The following is a 14583-nucleotide window of genomic DNA, read 5'->3' as shown; positions in this document are numbered from 1 at the left end:
CTTTGGTTTGAGTGGGATGACCCCACTAAACCTTGGATTGGCATGGGCACGCCATGCACTGACGATGATAGAAATCTTTTTGCGGCTGCCACTCATGTTACCATTGGTGATGGTCATCGGGCCACTTTCTGGGAATCATCTTGGGTGGACGGTATTCGCCCCAAGGATATTGCTCCAAAGATCTTTGATCTCTCCAGGAAGAAAAGAAGCTCCGTTCGCTCGAGTCTCACAGACAACGCTTGGGTCCGCAACATTGATACCTCTCAGGGCCTCACTTTTGAGCATATTGAGCAATTCGCCACCCTTTGGAAGAAGCTCTCCAATGTCATTCTAACCCCTCGAGTTGACGATGCAATTTTTTGGAAGTTCACTAAAGATGGGGTATACTCCGCGTCTTCTGCATACAATGCTCAGTTTGAGGGTCAACACCGCCTCTGCCATGATCACTACCGTTTGGAAAGCTTGGGCCCCCGCAAAGTGCAAATTTTTCGCTTGGTTGATTATTCATAATACAGTGTGGACCGCCGATAGATTGCAGCGTCGGGGATGGCCGAATTGCAACCTTTGCCCTCTTTGCAAGCAGGTTTAGGAGACCGCGGCTCACCTCCTCTTCCAGTGTCGGTTCACAGTGAGAGTGTGGACGGAGATCAAGACTTGGCTTGGCCTCCACGACATTGATCCGTCAGATTGGAGACTCGTGCCCTCGGTGGAAGTTTGTTGGGACATGGTTGCTCACAAAAGGGGCCACTCACGCATGGTTCATAGCACTTTGATGATGCTTGTTGCGTGAGAAATTTGGAACGAACGCAACGCGACGGTTTTCCGCAACACCGCCGCCCCTACTACCGTTGTCATTGCCAAGATTAAAGATGAGTCCTCTATTTGGGCTCGTGCGGGTGCGAAGTATTTGTGTAATATTATGCCGCGAGAGTGATCTGTACTCTCCCGCTTGGCGGAACTATGTCTAATCTTCTTCTTAATTAATGAAAATGGCAAATCTTTTGCCTTGTTTCAAAAAAAAAAAATTGCAAGTGCTAGTATGAACTTATACATTACACTTGCATTACACTGAAGTCACAAATGTTTAGAAACATAGCCGGAGCCGCAGTGACTCGCCAAGCTTTAGAACTGGAAGTAGTAGTTTTAGTTTAAAGTGTATTTTTAGTTAACTGTATACTTATTTGTGATTTGTTCTGCTTGCCTATCTATTTGGCATCGTTGTACAAGATAATGATGTGGTTGTGCTCTGTTTGTACTCAGATCGATATTGTTGGGAAAAGGAATGCCGACCCGCCGTGGTGATCCATGTGCCATACCGTCTGTGCAAGGAGCTGCCATCTATAGACCTTAAATGGCAAGTTTGCAAACTATGTGAAATTCAATTAACTTGTGTTGATGATACCGATGTCACGTGCGACGAGAAAACTGAATAGTTTTCTGTAAAAAATTTACGTAAATTTCTGGATTGGAAACTCGTATCCCATCATACGGTCAGCAAAAGTGACCCCGTGATTCAGGATAATGAAAAAGATGTTGGTTGCAATGTTTCAGGTTTTCACATCAATTCCACAGCAAAAATGTGTTGGTTTGAGAGATTTTTATGTCCTGATGACGTGTGGGGCACTTATGATACTGTAAGTCCCAATGCAAGGCATGCCTTCTTTTATCCATAAACTTTCCGATGGCTATCTGTTGTGAGACTCTGCCTATACGGGTTTCAGTGATCTTGCATGAGCGATTTGTTCTTTATAATCCTCACTTGATGATGGCAAAAGTTGATCAGTTCTATTTGAATTTCTTTGCTTATCTTATAACTATCAGTAAGTTTTGCTTGCCTGCAATTTTAGGACAAGCAGCAAGCTGGCGTGACTGATGATGTAGATCCATTCCTGAGATCTGGACGATTTGGTACCAATTCGAGTTTTATTTAGAGATATTAGATTATTTTCGTTGTGGCCTTGGCCAAAAACACCCTGGCTTCAAATCGGACTAGAACTGCTTGATCTATGCATTGGTCTCTTCATGCAAGTTATGTAATTTTCTGTTCCATTTTTTAGGAGCAAGTGAAACATATTTCTTCATATTACCCAGTCACTAGATTTACTTATCAGGCTTCATCGGAAACTTGAATGTTGCACATAAACTTGATGTATACCGAGTGAAAAACATTTGCGAGCCTTCTGAATAAAGGGACGACTTTTAAGGATGATAAAAAGCATAGTTCAATCAAGTCTTCTGTATGTATGAATATTCCCTTGTCCTTTAACATAGATGTCATTTGGCTGAGCAGTACTACTGGTACTCCGGTTAGGCGGTCACTATCAATCACAAGTTTACAACACAATACTCCATGCCGAAATCGACTCATTATCCTGCAGATTTACTAACATGTCATTGTTGCTCACCTGCAATAATGCTGCTCTTCTCGCTAAGTCACACACAGTGTCATCCATAGACGTTAACAAATCCTTCAGCATGTTTAGTGCGCAGAATGACGCATCAGGAGGTGCGCGCGCCCCAGCCACTAGTGTGTGTGACATGTAACCTGATGTCGTTACTTTTGGTACGAGCTTCACATCGTAGTTATTCTAATCAGTTACTCCACCATCTTCACTTGACAAAATGTAACCACCAAGAAAGAGCTAAGCACATCGCAAGATAAATATATAAGCGACACACATCAGAAAGTGAACCAAAAAATCCTCCAAATTTCGAGATCACATCGACCATTCGTTGCTATTTGCACACACACACACATGGGAGTAGTTTACACTTTACAATGGCAACGTCGGCCAGCCTAAGATCCAGGCGCAAACTTGGTGGCGAAAACCCATGCATTGTTGGCGACAGGGTCGTCAAGGTGGTCGAACAGGTTCTCCAATGGGCCCTTGCCGGTGACGATAGCTTGGACGAAGAACCCAAACATGGAGAACATGGCGAGACGGCCATTCTTGATCTCCTTCACCTTGAGCTCAGCGAAGGTGACAGGGTCGTCGGCAAGGCCGAGCGGGTCGAAGTACTGGCCGCCAGGGTAGAGGTCGTTGCCCTCGCCGACACCGTCGAGACCATTGATGCGGAAGCCTTCAACCAGGCCCATGAGAAGGACCTGGAAGCCTAGCACGGCAAGGATGCTCTGCGCGTGGACGAGGTTGGGGTTTCCAAGGTAGTCGAGGCCACCCTCGGAGAAGATCTGCGAGCCGGCCTTGAACCAGACGGGCTCCTTGAACTCGACGCCCACCCACTTCTGGAGCACCTCCGGGAAGACGCACCCAAGAGCGCCGAGCATCGCCCACCGCCCGTGGATCACCTCCAGCGCCCTGTTCCTAGCGAACGCCTCCGGGTCGGCGGAGAGCCCGGCGGTGTCCCAGCCGTAGTCGCCCGGGAACTCGCCGTTCAGGTAGGACGGCGTCTGCGCGGAGAAGGGGCCCAGGTACTTGACGCGGTCCGGGCCGTACCACAAGTCGTTGCCCTGCGAGCGCGCGCGCGCACACATCAGACAGTCGTTAGCTCTTAGGACGAGTTCCTTCCGTGGTGGTTAGTTCATGGCACGTACCATGGTGATTCTGCCGTTGGCCGCGGCGGCGATGTCGCGCAGGGGGCTGGCGCTGGCGGCGCGGCCCTGGCCGCTGAGGAACGGCGTCTTGGCGACGACGGCGCGGGAGGCGGCGGCCATGATGGTGGATGCCATGCCTGCTGCTCCGGATCGGAGTCCGTACGTACGGTGGCCTAGCCGGCTGCTGCTGCTGGGTGCCTCAGTGAGTGGTGGGAATTAGAGAGGGGCGACGTGTACGTATTTGTAGCACAAGTTTTCGTGGAGACGCGGGGGTGGTGGAGGATTTCTGGATTTGGTTTGGACCAATCAGGGAGCGGCATTGGATCGGCGGAGGCGTGGTGTTGCCACCTCGGATCGTCGGATGGGTTCCTAACTTCCTATCCGCAGAGTTATCTTATCTCGGCACCAAGGCATTTTGTGGGCGCGTCTACAGAGTGACACCTGGTGCTGACTGTATTTTCGTGCTGAGATGGCACCAAGGCGTTGGCTACTTGGCTTGACTGTATTTTGGTGCAGACTGTAGCAGTTGCAAGATATGAGCGAAGAACAGGAGTGGAGCAGAGTTGTTGAACAACAAACCTGAATGAAGGTGGCCTTTCATGGCCATTAGCCTGAGCACTGCCTTGGGCGTCGCTTCTGTTGTTGCAGGTAGAAATTAACATAATCAGATTGGAAAGGAACAGTTAATTAAGCTCATCGGCTGCTCTGAGATGGCTGTCTCTCCTCTCCCCCGCCCCTCCCCTAGTCCCCCCCTTCCCCTCCCTCGCCGCTGGCCATGGCTCCCCTGCCCCTCCCTCCCCCTCGTCCCCCCTCCTGCTGTCTGCGGGGAGGGCTCGCGGCTCTTGCTCCGGGCGCGCGCCGTCTTCGTCGCTGGCTCCCTCGGCGTCGGCGCCCTTCCTTGGCTCGCGGTTCTGGGCGCTAGGCGTTTTGGAGGATTCGGCCTCTGATTCCGACTCGGAGGGGTGCGCCCCGCCGTCGCTGGTGCCGATGGTGGCTCCAGGGCTTGCGGCTGGCCGCGTTCAGAAATTTGCTCCGGGCGGTCGGGGCAGGCCGGTGTCGCTGCCGTCGGGGTCTCCTGGGTGGTCGCGTGTTGGTCGCCATCGGCGCGTGTTGGTGTGGATCCGGCTTCTTCTCAGGTGCGTGACCTCCTTGGTCCTCCCCGGTTGATGTGGTGCCTGATCTGGGTGGCTTGGCCTCTCCGGTCGGTGCTCCTCTCTGCCTTCCTTGTCTTCGGTCGAGGCTTTTGCCGGCGGCGGCGGAGGCGGCGGCGCGCCCAGAGGCAGGTGCTGACCTAACCCTAGATCTTGGGTGCTCGACGGGCTTGGGGGGCCTTGGTGGGCCTTTGGGCCTGGTGGCCTCTGCTGGGGCTCGGTCTGGGCCGCCCGACCCACCGGTCCTGTCGTCCTTTGTTTCTCCCCCCCTTCTGTCTATGGGCCCGGGGCAGGTGGTAGTGGCCACTGCACCCCGGCCTTCCCCCCCTTTGGTCCGTGCTACGGTCTCGGCCTGCTCGGCCCAATCTGGCTCGGCCTGTTGCGGCTATATATGGGTGCGCCGCGGTGCCCTTCCCCCCTTCCTAGGGTTTCCGACTTCTGCCGCTGATATTCGCAGGGTGCATCGCCCCATTCGCCACTTCTCCAGATCCGCTTCTTCCCCACCCCCTCTCCTCCTCTCCTTCACCGACGTGCTTGCCATGGACAAGTCGAGGGTGTCGTCCTCCGAGGCCCTATCGGGGAGCAAGAGGGCTCGGGGGTCCTCGCCGGGCTCTGGTGCTGATCTGGCCTATGAGGCGGAGCTCCGTTCGAAGCTTGAGGCAGATCAAGCGGCACACGGGCCGGATCGCGCGCGGGAGGAGTGGGAGGCGGGGTCGGACCGCTCCATGGCCAGATCTGGGACGCCACTCCCTGGATCTGGTGCTGGGTCGGGGTCGGGGCCGGATCCATGGGAGGCTGCCGCGGCTTCGGCGGCTGGTGGTTCCTCTTCTTCGGCGCCACGCCCCGTCCAGGCCAAGGGGCCGGTTCCTCCGCCTCGGCCTCCTCCCCACTCCTTTGCGGCCGGCGCGGCCTCTCGCTCGGGGCAGCGCTTTGGTCCTGGGTCGTCTTCATCGCTGGCTGGGGACCGGCGTCCTCCCCCTTCTGCTCCGGGCGCTTCCTCTGGGGTTCGTGGCGACGGCATCTTGCCGCCACTGCCGCCTCCAGCTCCTCGTCAACATCCAGTTCCCTCGGGCCCCTCACCGACCCTCACCTGCTTTGCATGCCACCGCCCAAATCATTTCCAATCGAGATGCACTAATCCCCCTTTCTGTCTCATCCGCCGATCTGATTGCCATTTGACCGTGGACTGTCATAACCGCACCAAGGGTCCCTCTTTCGTGCAGTTTGGGTTGGGTTTGCCTGAGTGTTCCTTCTTCGCTCTGGACGCTGAGGTTCCTGTGGTGATGGCTGCACCTTCTCTCTCTAATGCGGCTATTATCACAGTGTGTGGTCAGAAAATATCTCCGCAGACCCTTCTGGACGGTCTGAAGATCTAGGATGAGGGTGGATGGGACTGGCAGGTGCGCTAGGTCTCAGACTTTGAGTTTGCTATGGTGTTCCCCTCCAAGGACTGTCTAAGGATGATTTCGTCGCGTACCAGCATTACTCTGCCCCTAAATCAGCTTGTGGTTTCTGTCAAAACGGCTACCAGTGGTGCGAAGGTGGTGGGTCCTCTCAGCAAAACTTGGGTGCTGGTTGATGACGTGCCTGTTGGGCTTCGGTCTGTGGAATTCATGATGGCTTTTGGTAACCTCGTCGGCAAACCTGTGGAAGTGGATTCGGAATCCCTGGAGAAGGTTGGCCCGATTCATATCAGCGTGTGGTGCATTGATTCAGCTTTTGTTCATGGCTCTGTGGATGTTTTCCCTTCCCCTGAGGGTGTGCGGCTTCATGTTCGGGTTGAGGGCGTTGGTCTTCATGCTCCCCCTCCGCCTATGCCTACGCCTCCTCCTTCCAAACCTTCTGACCAAGATGACACGCAGGGGGATGGTTCGGCCGGGGTGCAAAAGCCTAATGGGGGTTCGGATCTGTGATTTACTCAATCTAAATGGGACAAGATGGACTCCGATGATCGTGAGATGCTCAAGGAGAATGCCCCGGCCCCTAATCCTCAGAAGGAGTACATGAATCCACGGGATGGGGATGTTGGTAAGGGGACCCCCATCTCTGGTGCTTGTTCCAATGTGCCTACTTGCCCGAAGTCGCCTTCCTTCTCTAGCATTGAGGATCTCCCTGCTTCCCCTCGGTGTTCCATTGATATCCCCACCAAGAAGAAGAAGAAGGTCTCGGTTCGGAAATTTTCTGCTAAGAGTCGGGCTTCATACACCTCCAAGTTCTCTGTTGCAGGGCTGGCTCGTCATCTGGACCAGGACCTCGGCGCTGCCTCAGGGTCTGGTCCTGGCACGGCGATGCCGGTTCAGGGCTCGGCGGTCCTGCGTTCTCCTGCGTCCATGGCGCAGAAGGGTCAGCGGGTGCGGGACTCCGACGTCTCTGTGGTGGAGCGTGCGGAGCGTCGCGCTGCGGCTAGGGACCTCCCTCCTGCTGGTTCGTCTCCCCCCATGCTCTTCCTTCTTCCCCAGTTCGCCTAGTTTTACCTGCTTTATCAAACGACCATTTGTTGCATATTATGTCGGATATTGGGGTGGTTGATAACCCGGGGTTGGGCTCTTCCTCTCAACTTCTTTCTATCATTCGGGCAAATGAGGCAGCCCAGGCTGTCATCGCTAAGGTTATGGCTGCCGCGAAGTGTGCTGGTCCTATTGGGGTTCAGGGCTAGCCCGGGGTGGTAGATGCAACTACTGGTTGTGGCCAAGCGTCTGCCCCCCAGTTCCTGTTAAATCTGGTCATTCCAAACGGCCTAAGGCTTATGTGGGCCCGTGTAGATCGAGTCTCCGTATCAAAAACCTTTCTTTTAGATGAGAGCCCTTTTCTGGAATGTTCGTGGTTTCGGTGCTAGGGGGCGTCGGGACCAGATTCATGACTTGGTGTGTAGGGAGCACAATGACATTTTAGGTTTGGTCGAAACTTTCAAGGAATCCTTTTCTCCCTCTGAATTGTCTGCGATCGCTGGGATGGGTAGATTTGACTGGCACTTTCTTCCTGCCTCGGGTCATTTTGGAGGTATCCTGATTGGCTCCAAGCGGGACATCTTTGACTTCATTGCTTTTGATCATGGCATATTTGGGGCAAGCTACGTTTTTCATCATCGCCAACTGAATATGATGTGGGAATTCATGGTGGTTTACGGGCCCGCGGACCATTCACTTGCTCTTATTTTTTTGGATGAAATCTCGATCAAGATTGAGGCATGCAATATTCCTCTTCTTATTGGGGGAGACTTTAACCTGATTCGCTCTCCGGCCGACAAGAACAATACTAATTTCTCGTGGCCTCTCGCCAATGCCTTTAACAATTTCATTAGTAGTTGCGCCCTTCATGAGCTTCCTAGGGTGGGGGCTCGTTTCACCTGGTCTAATCATCAAGCCTCACCTGTCCGGTCGGTGCTGGACAGGGTTTTTGTGTCTGATCGATGGGATACGCTATTTCCCCATGCATTGCTCAAGGCCAAGCCTGCGGTTGGGTCTGACCATGTCCCCCTTGTCCTTGACGTGGGTATCTTGGCTATCGCCATGACCTCCCGCTTCCAGTTTGATGCTTCTTGGCTTATGGTAGAGGGCTTTTATGATATGCTTGGTTCTAGGATCTCTACGTTTCTTTCTTCTCCTCTTTGCTCCTTTGGTCCTCTAGATGATTGGCATAAACTTTCTTACGAGCTTTGCAAATTCCTTAAGGGGTGGTCTAGAAACAGGGCGGCTGAGGCCCGTAAAGAAAAAGACTCCTTAGAATCTCAAATATGGGATCTTGATCTTTTTGCTGACTCTTGTGGCCTCTCCTCCTCTCAATGGGCCAACTGTTACGCCCTGGAAGATGCCTTGTTGGTGCTTCACCACCAGTCGGAAATTTACTGGCACCAACGTGGGGCCCTTAATTGGACCTTGAAGGGGGGTGCGATGACGGCTTACTTCTTTGTGATTGCCAATGGTAGGCGCCGCAGATGCTTCATTGATTCCCAGGTTATTGGTGTCGTTAGAACCTCGGACCAACCCACCATTATGGCACACATTGTTGGATTCTATTCTAATCTCCTTAGCTCCAAGCCTGATCCTGGGGTTGGTCTCTGTCCTGGATTCTGGGACTCTGGTTCTAGGATCTCTTCGGACGAAAACTTGGGTCTTATGGTTCCTCTATCTGACGAGGAGATCTGACAGGTGGTTAGCTCGGCTAACACGAACACGGCTTCCGGTCCTGATGGTTTCTCTATCCCTTTCTTTAGAAAATTTTGGCCACAGTTGCGGGATCTTATTTGTAAAGTTATTCAAGGTTTCTGGTTGGGTACGGTGGATATCTCTCGCCTTAATTATTCGGTCATTACCTTAATTCCTAAAGTCAAGGGCGCAGATTTGATATCGCAATTTAGGCCGATTGCCCTTATTAATAATTTCGCCAAGTTTCTGGCCAAAGGATTGGCTACGCGCCTATCTCCCATTGCCGATCGTACCATCAGCCCTTTTCAGTCGGCTTTTATTAAAGGTTGCTTCATTCTAGATGGGGTTCTGTGCTTGCATGAGATCGTTCATGACCTTAAGATTCGCAACACGAAAGCGGTCATTCTTAAACTTGATTTTGAGAAGGCTTACGATTCGGTTAGCTGGCCTTTTTTGCGTAGAGTGTTGTTGGCCAAAAGGCTTCGATGGTCCACTTGTTCATAGAATTATGCAGTTGGTCTCGGGGGGCCACACTGCTATTAATGTTAACGACCAAGTCAGTAAGTTCTTTGCCAATGGTAGGGGCCTGCGGCAGGGCGACCCCGCCTCGCCTATCCTATTCAATTTCGTGGCTGATGCTTTATCTTGCTTGCTATCTAGGGCAGCTACCTTCGGGCATATATCCCCTGTTAGCAACCATCTTATCCCCCCTGGTTTGACCCATCTCCAATACGCGAATGACACTATTATCATGGTCGAGCTAAATGACGCCTGCCTAGCGCACCTAAAGTTTATTCTTCTCTGCTTCGAGGCTATGTCGGGACTTAAGATTAATTTTTCCAAAAGTGAAGTGGTTGTTACTGGGGTGGATGATTCGGAAGCCATTCGAGTGGCTCACCTTCTCAATGGTAAGCTGGGATCCTTTCCGTTCAAGTACTTAGGTCTTACGATCTCCCCGGATGTGCTTCATGCTAAGGATTTTGCCCCTGTGGTTACTAAGGTGGGTAACAGGGTCCTACCCTGGCGGGGCAGATATAATCTGAATGCGGGTAAAGTAGCTCTTATTAACGCCTATCTCTCCTCCCTCCCCATGTTCCTGATGGGCTTTTACCTCTTGTCGGCTGGGATTCATGTTGGGTTTGATAAACATCGTGGAGCATTTTACTGGAATGCGGCGGAAAATCGCCGCAAATATCGCTTTGTGAAATGGAAGCTTATTTGCAGGCCCAAAAACCTTGGGGGGTTGGGGATCCTTAATACGTCCATCATGAACCAATGCTTACTGATTAAGTGGTGGTGGAAGATTATGAGTGCGGAGGACCAACCCCTGTGGCTGGACATCCTAAAAGCTAAATATTTCCCGTCCTCTAGCCCAATGTTTGCCATGTCGCGTGGTGGCTCGCAGTTCTGGAAGGCGTTGGTCAAAGTTAGGCCGATTTTTCAATCCTTCGTTAAGTTTGTCGTTGGGGACGGATCCTCGATTAGGTTTTGGTTAGACTAGTGGTGTGGAGATTCAACCCTCTCGGTCACCTTCCCTACTCTTTTTTCTTATTGTTTAGATCCTGCCATTTCTATTGCTATGTTAGCTTCCCAGGGGTGGAACCTAATCTTCCGGCGTTCCTTGTTGCCTGAAGAGTTCGAAGATTGGCAGCGTCTTACTGCCCTCTTCCCTTCGCTCTCGACGGCTAGGGACTCGGTAATCTGGCCGTTGTCTTCCTCTGGTCGGTTCTCGGTTAAATCTCTTTACTCCAAGCTCGTTGGGGGCACGCCCACTAATCGTTTCTCCCAGGTCTGGAAGGCTCGCCTTCCCCCTAAGATTAAAATCTTCTTATGGCAAGCCTTCCGGCGTCGGTTGCCTTCGGCTGATCAAATTCGTAAGAGAAATGGCCCGGGCTCCCAGTTCTGTGCTCTTTGTGGTGCAGTTGAGGACACCGAACATATCTTTTTTCACTGTCACCTGGCTAAGCTCATTTGGAGTTGCGTTCAGGATTGGTTAAATGTCTATTGGGCCCCTGACTCCTTTGCAGAGTTGCGGGCTTTGGCCCATAATTTATCAGGCGTATCTCGGCGAATCTTTTGGGTGGGCTTGGGAGCGCTGTGTTGGTCCCTTTGGATGACTAGGAACAAATTTACTATTGAGCACATGTTTCCTGCTAAACCTGCTGACTGCTTATTTCAATCATATGCTCTCCTGCAGCAGTGGAAATCATTGACTAAGGATGACGACCATGAGGCGTTCACAGTGCTGACCTCCAAAATTCAGACGACGACGTCTCTTTTATGCAGACAAGCGCAGGGTGACTAAGGGCTTTAGTTCGACTGCTTGGCTTTCTACCAGTTGGGTGATCCTTCTTCCGTCCTGCGTGCCGTGTACTGGCGTGGGTGCCATGTACCAGACTTCTCCTTTTTAGTACTCTGGCCGTAGTTGGGGCTTGGGGTTGTTGCTACCTTCCTGCGATGTTATTGCGAACTGCCGTGTGGCTTTATTTATAAAGTCAGGCGTACGCCTTTTCTCTAAAAATTAAGCTCATCCATGCTGGTTTTAGTTTTAGGTTTCAGGTTTTAGTTTCTCTGAATAAAACTGGCCTTCAGGGTGTGCCTGTGCACGTACGAGCTTCAGTTAGTTTTTCCTTCAGTTTTCAGTTAGGTTGTTAGCATATCTTCTGCTCGCCGCAGGAATTGCCATGGGATGGCATGGATCACGCATTCCTCGCCGCGGGCACAAAGGGCTCTGCACGTCCGGGCGTCGTGGGATGGCATGACCTGTAAGCTCGGAGGGCATGACCGCTTCCTTTGCTTGTTTTTAGGAACTCGTTGATGAGTTCAGATAAATAAGATCAACAACAGAACAACTGCAAAAGTTACACAACACAAAACCACTGTCATCAACCTCTCGCTCCCTCTCGCTCTCGTCTCTTCCTCGCCGTGTTGTCAGCCTCTGCGACAGCAAGTGGCATCAGAGCCTCGGTGGTGTATGATCCATCCTGGGCACCGGCGGTGTCTGATCCGTCGGAGAGATGGCGGGCAGCAACGACGAGAAGGCGAAGAAGCAGCTCGAGGAGGAGCAGGCCGCTCGAGAAATCCCTGGCGTGTCTCTCCACTAAGAAGGGATCGGGGGTGCGTGTGGTTGAGCGCGTCGTGCACAGCGACGGCAGCAGCATGCCCCTGATGATGCTCACACGCACGAATTACTCTGACTAGGTCATGATCACCAAGCTGCAGCTGCAGGCCGACGAGCTGTAGCACGCAGTGAAGACGGGGCAAGGTACAAATGGCGATGACCGGCGCGCCATGATCGCCCTTCTCAAGGGGGTGCCGCCGGAGCAGACCGATGGCGGACGCGAGATGGCGGGTCACATTCGCCCCGGATCTCATGGCGGCGCGCTCCATCACCTTCGCCACTGGCGAACTCCTTCTCCGAGAGGATGCGCTGCGCATGGTGCTTCTCGATGATCAGGGCGGCACGATGGATGCCCGATCCCTGCGCGTCGACGAGGTGATTGATATTGGGTACATCATTCCCTTCCCCTGTCATTTTACTAGGGTTTGGGATCGTCTTCCTCCCCCCTTACCTACGGACCATCCGCCGAAGAGCCGGGGTGCCAGCGTGGCCGCGCGCGGCGAGCTGTCGTGCTCCCATGATGGATCTCGGGGTTTGGGGGAGGTTCATGGAGATCGACTCGGTATTCCTCTCCTGGCCGGTTCGGGTATCCTGGGGCGTCGACCAGCAGAAAACCGCTCCACCCTCCCGGATCTGCGACACGCGGGTTCGAGCATATCTGACCACCATGACCAAGCCGCGGCTAGGGTTTCGGCTCCGCCTCCTGGTATAAATCGCTGCGCCCAGCCTTGCGTCCCCCCATTTTAGATATGGAAGACTGCCTCCTCCATTTCTGGGAGAAACCAGAGAGAGAAAAATCTAGGGTTCGTCCCTCCTTCACTTGGTGGGAGGGGAAAATCCGTGGAGATTCTAGATCCTTTGCTGGGGTTATCTCATCCTCCCCACCTAGATCCGCTGTTGTCTCTTCTTGCGAGCCACCTAAGATGAGGGAAGAGGGGTTCGGTGCGGGGCACTGATACGTCCATTTTGCATCATACTTTTATGAAAATATTTATTGCATTATGGGCTGTTATTTCACGTTATGTCACAATACTTATGGCTATTCTCTCTTATTTTACAAGGTTTACATGAAGAGGGAGAATGCCAGCAGCTGGAATTCTGGGCTGGAAAAGGAGCAAATATTGGAGGACTATTCTGCGCAACTCCAAAAGTCCTGAAATTCCACGGAATACCTTAAAATAAATAAAGAAAAATCATCACCAAAGATGAAGGCCAGGGGGCCCACACCCTGCTCACGAGGGTGGGGGGCACCCCCCTGGGCGCCCCCTACCTCGTGGGCCCCCTGGTGGCTCCCCGACGCCCGTCTTCTCCTATATGAAGTCTTTCGATGAGAAAAAAATAGAAGGCAACCTTTCGGGACGAGACTCCACCGCCACGAGGCAGAACCTTGGCGGAGCCAATCTAGGGCTCCGGCAGAGCTGTTTTGCCAGGGACAATTCCCTCCGGGAGGGGAAAATCATCATCATCGTCATCACCAACGCTCCTCTCATTGGGAGAGGGCAATCTCCATCAACATCTTCACCAGCACCACCTCATCTCCAAACCCTAGTTCATCTCTTGTATCAAATTCTTGTCTCCAAGTCCGGAATTGGTGCTAGTAGGTTGCTAGTAGTGTTGATTACTCCTTGTAGTTGATGCTAGTTGGTTTATTTGGTGGAAGATCATATGTTCAGATCCTTTATGTACAATATTACCCCTATGATTATGAACATGAATATGCTTTGTGAGTAGTTACGTTTGTTCCCGAGGACAAGGGAGAAGTCTTGCTATTAGTAGTCATGTGAATTTGGTATTCGTTTGATATTTTGATAAGATGTATGTTGTCTAACCTCTAGTGGTGTTATGTGAACGTCGACTACATAACACTTCACCATTATTTGGGCCTAGAGGAAGGCATTGGGAAGTAATAAGTAGATGATGGGTTGCTAGAGTGACAGAAGCTTAAACCCTAGTTTATGCGTTGCTTCGTAAGGGACTGATTTGGATCCATATATTTCATGCTATGGTTAGGTTTACCTTAATACTTTTGTTGTAGTTGCGGATGCTTGCAATAGAGGTTAATCATAAGTGGGATGCTTGTTCAAGTAAGAACAACACCCTAGCACTGGTCCACCCACATATCAAATTATCAAAGTACCGAACGCGAATCATATGAGCGTGATGAAAACTAGCTTCACGATATTCCCACGTGTCCTCGGGAGCGCTTTTCCTATTATAAGAGTTTGTCCAAGCTTGTCCTTTGCTACAAAAAGGATTGGGCCACCTTGCTGCACTTTATTTACACTTGTTACTTGTTGCTCGTTACAATTTATCTTATCACAAAACTATCTGTTACCACTTATTTCAGTACTTGCAGAGAATACCTTGCTGAAAACCGCTTATCATTTCCTTCTGCTCCTCGTTGGGTTCGACACTCTTACTTATCAAAAGGACTACGATAGATCCCCTATACCTGTGGGTCATCAAGACTCTTTTCTGGCGCCGTTGCCGGGGAGTGAAGCACCTTTGGTAGGTGGAATTTGGTAAGGAAAAATTTATTTAGTGTGCTGAAATTTTCTGTCACTTGTTACTATGGAAAGTAATTGTCTGAGGGGCTTGTTCGGGGTATCTTCA

The 14583-nt window shown here is 51.8% G+C and overlaps 1 protein-coding gene across 1 annotated transcript; it reads right to left on the bottom strand.

Annotated features, from left to right (window-relative positions):
* Positions 1–2683: 2683 nt before the first annotated feature.
* Positions 2684–3771, bottom strand: LOC119349715 (chlorophyll a-b binding protein of LHCII type III, chloroplastic). Its single transcript, XM_037617804.1, has 2 exons — positions 3554–3771; positions 2684–3469 (listed from the first exon to the last, which is right to left on the bottom strand). Exons 1-2 carry the CDS (start codon positions 3686–3688, stop codon positions 2798–2800), a joined length of 807 nt encoding a protein of 268 aa, XP_037473701.1. The 5' UTR covers positions 3689–3771; the 3' UTR covers positions 2684–2797.
* Between the last annotated feature and the right edge of the window lie 10812 nt (positions 3772–14583).

Source organism: Triticum dicoccoides, chromosome 1B (assembly GCF_002162155.2).
Source record: "Triticum dicoccoides isolate Atlit2015 ecotype Zavitan chromosome 1B, WEW_v2.0, whole genome shotgun sequence".
NCBI classification, from domain to species: Eukaryota; Viridiplantae; Streptophyta; class Magnoliopsida; order Poales; family Poaceae; genus Triticum; species Triticum dicoccoides.
This window is presented reverse-complemented; position numbering and strand designations above follow the sequence as displayed.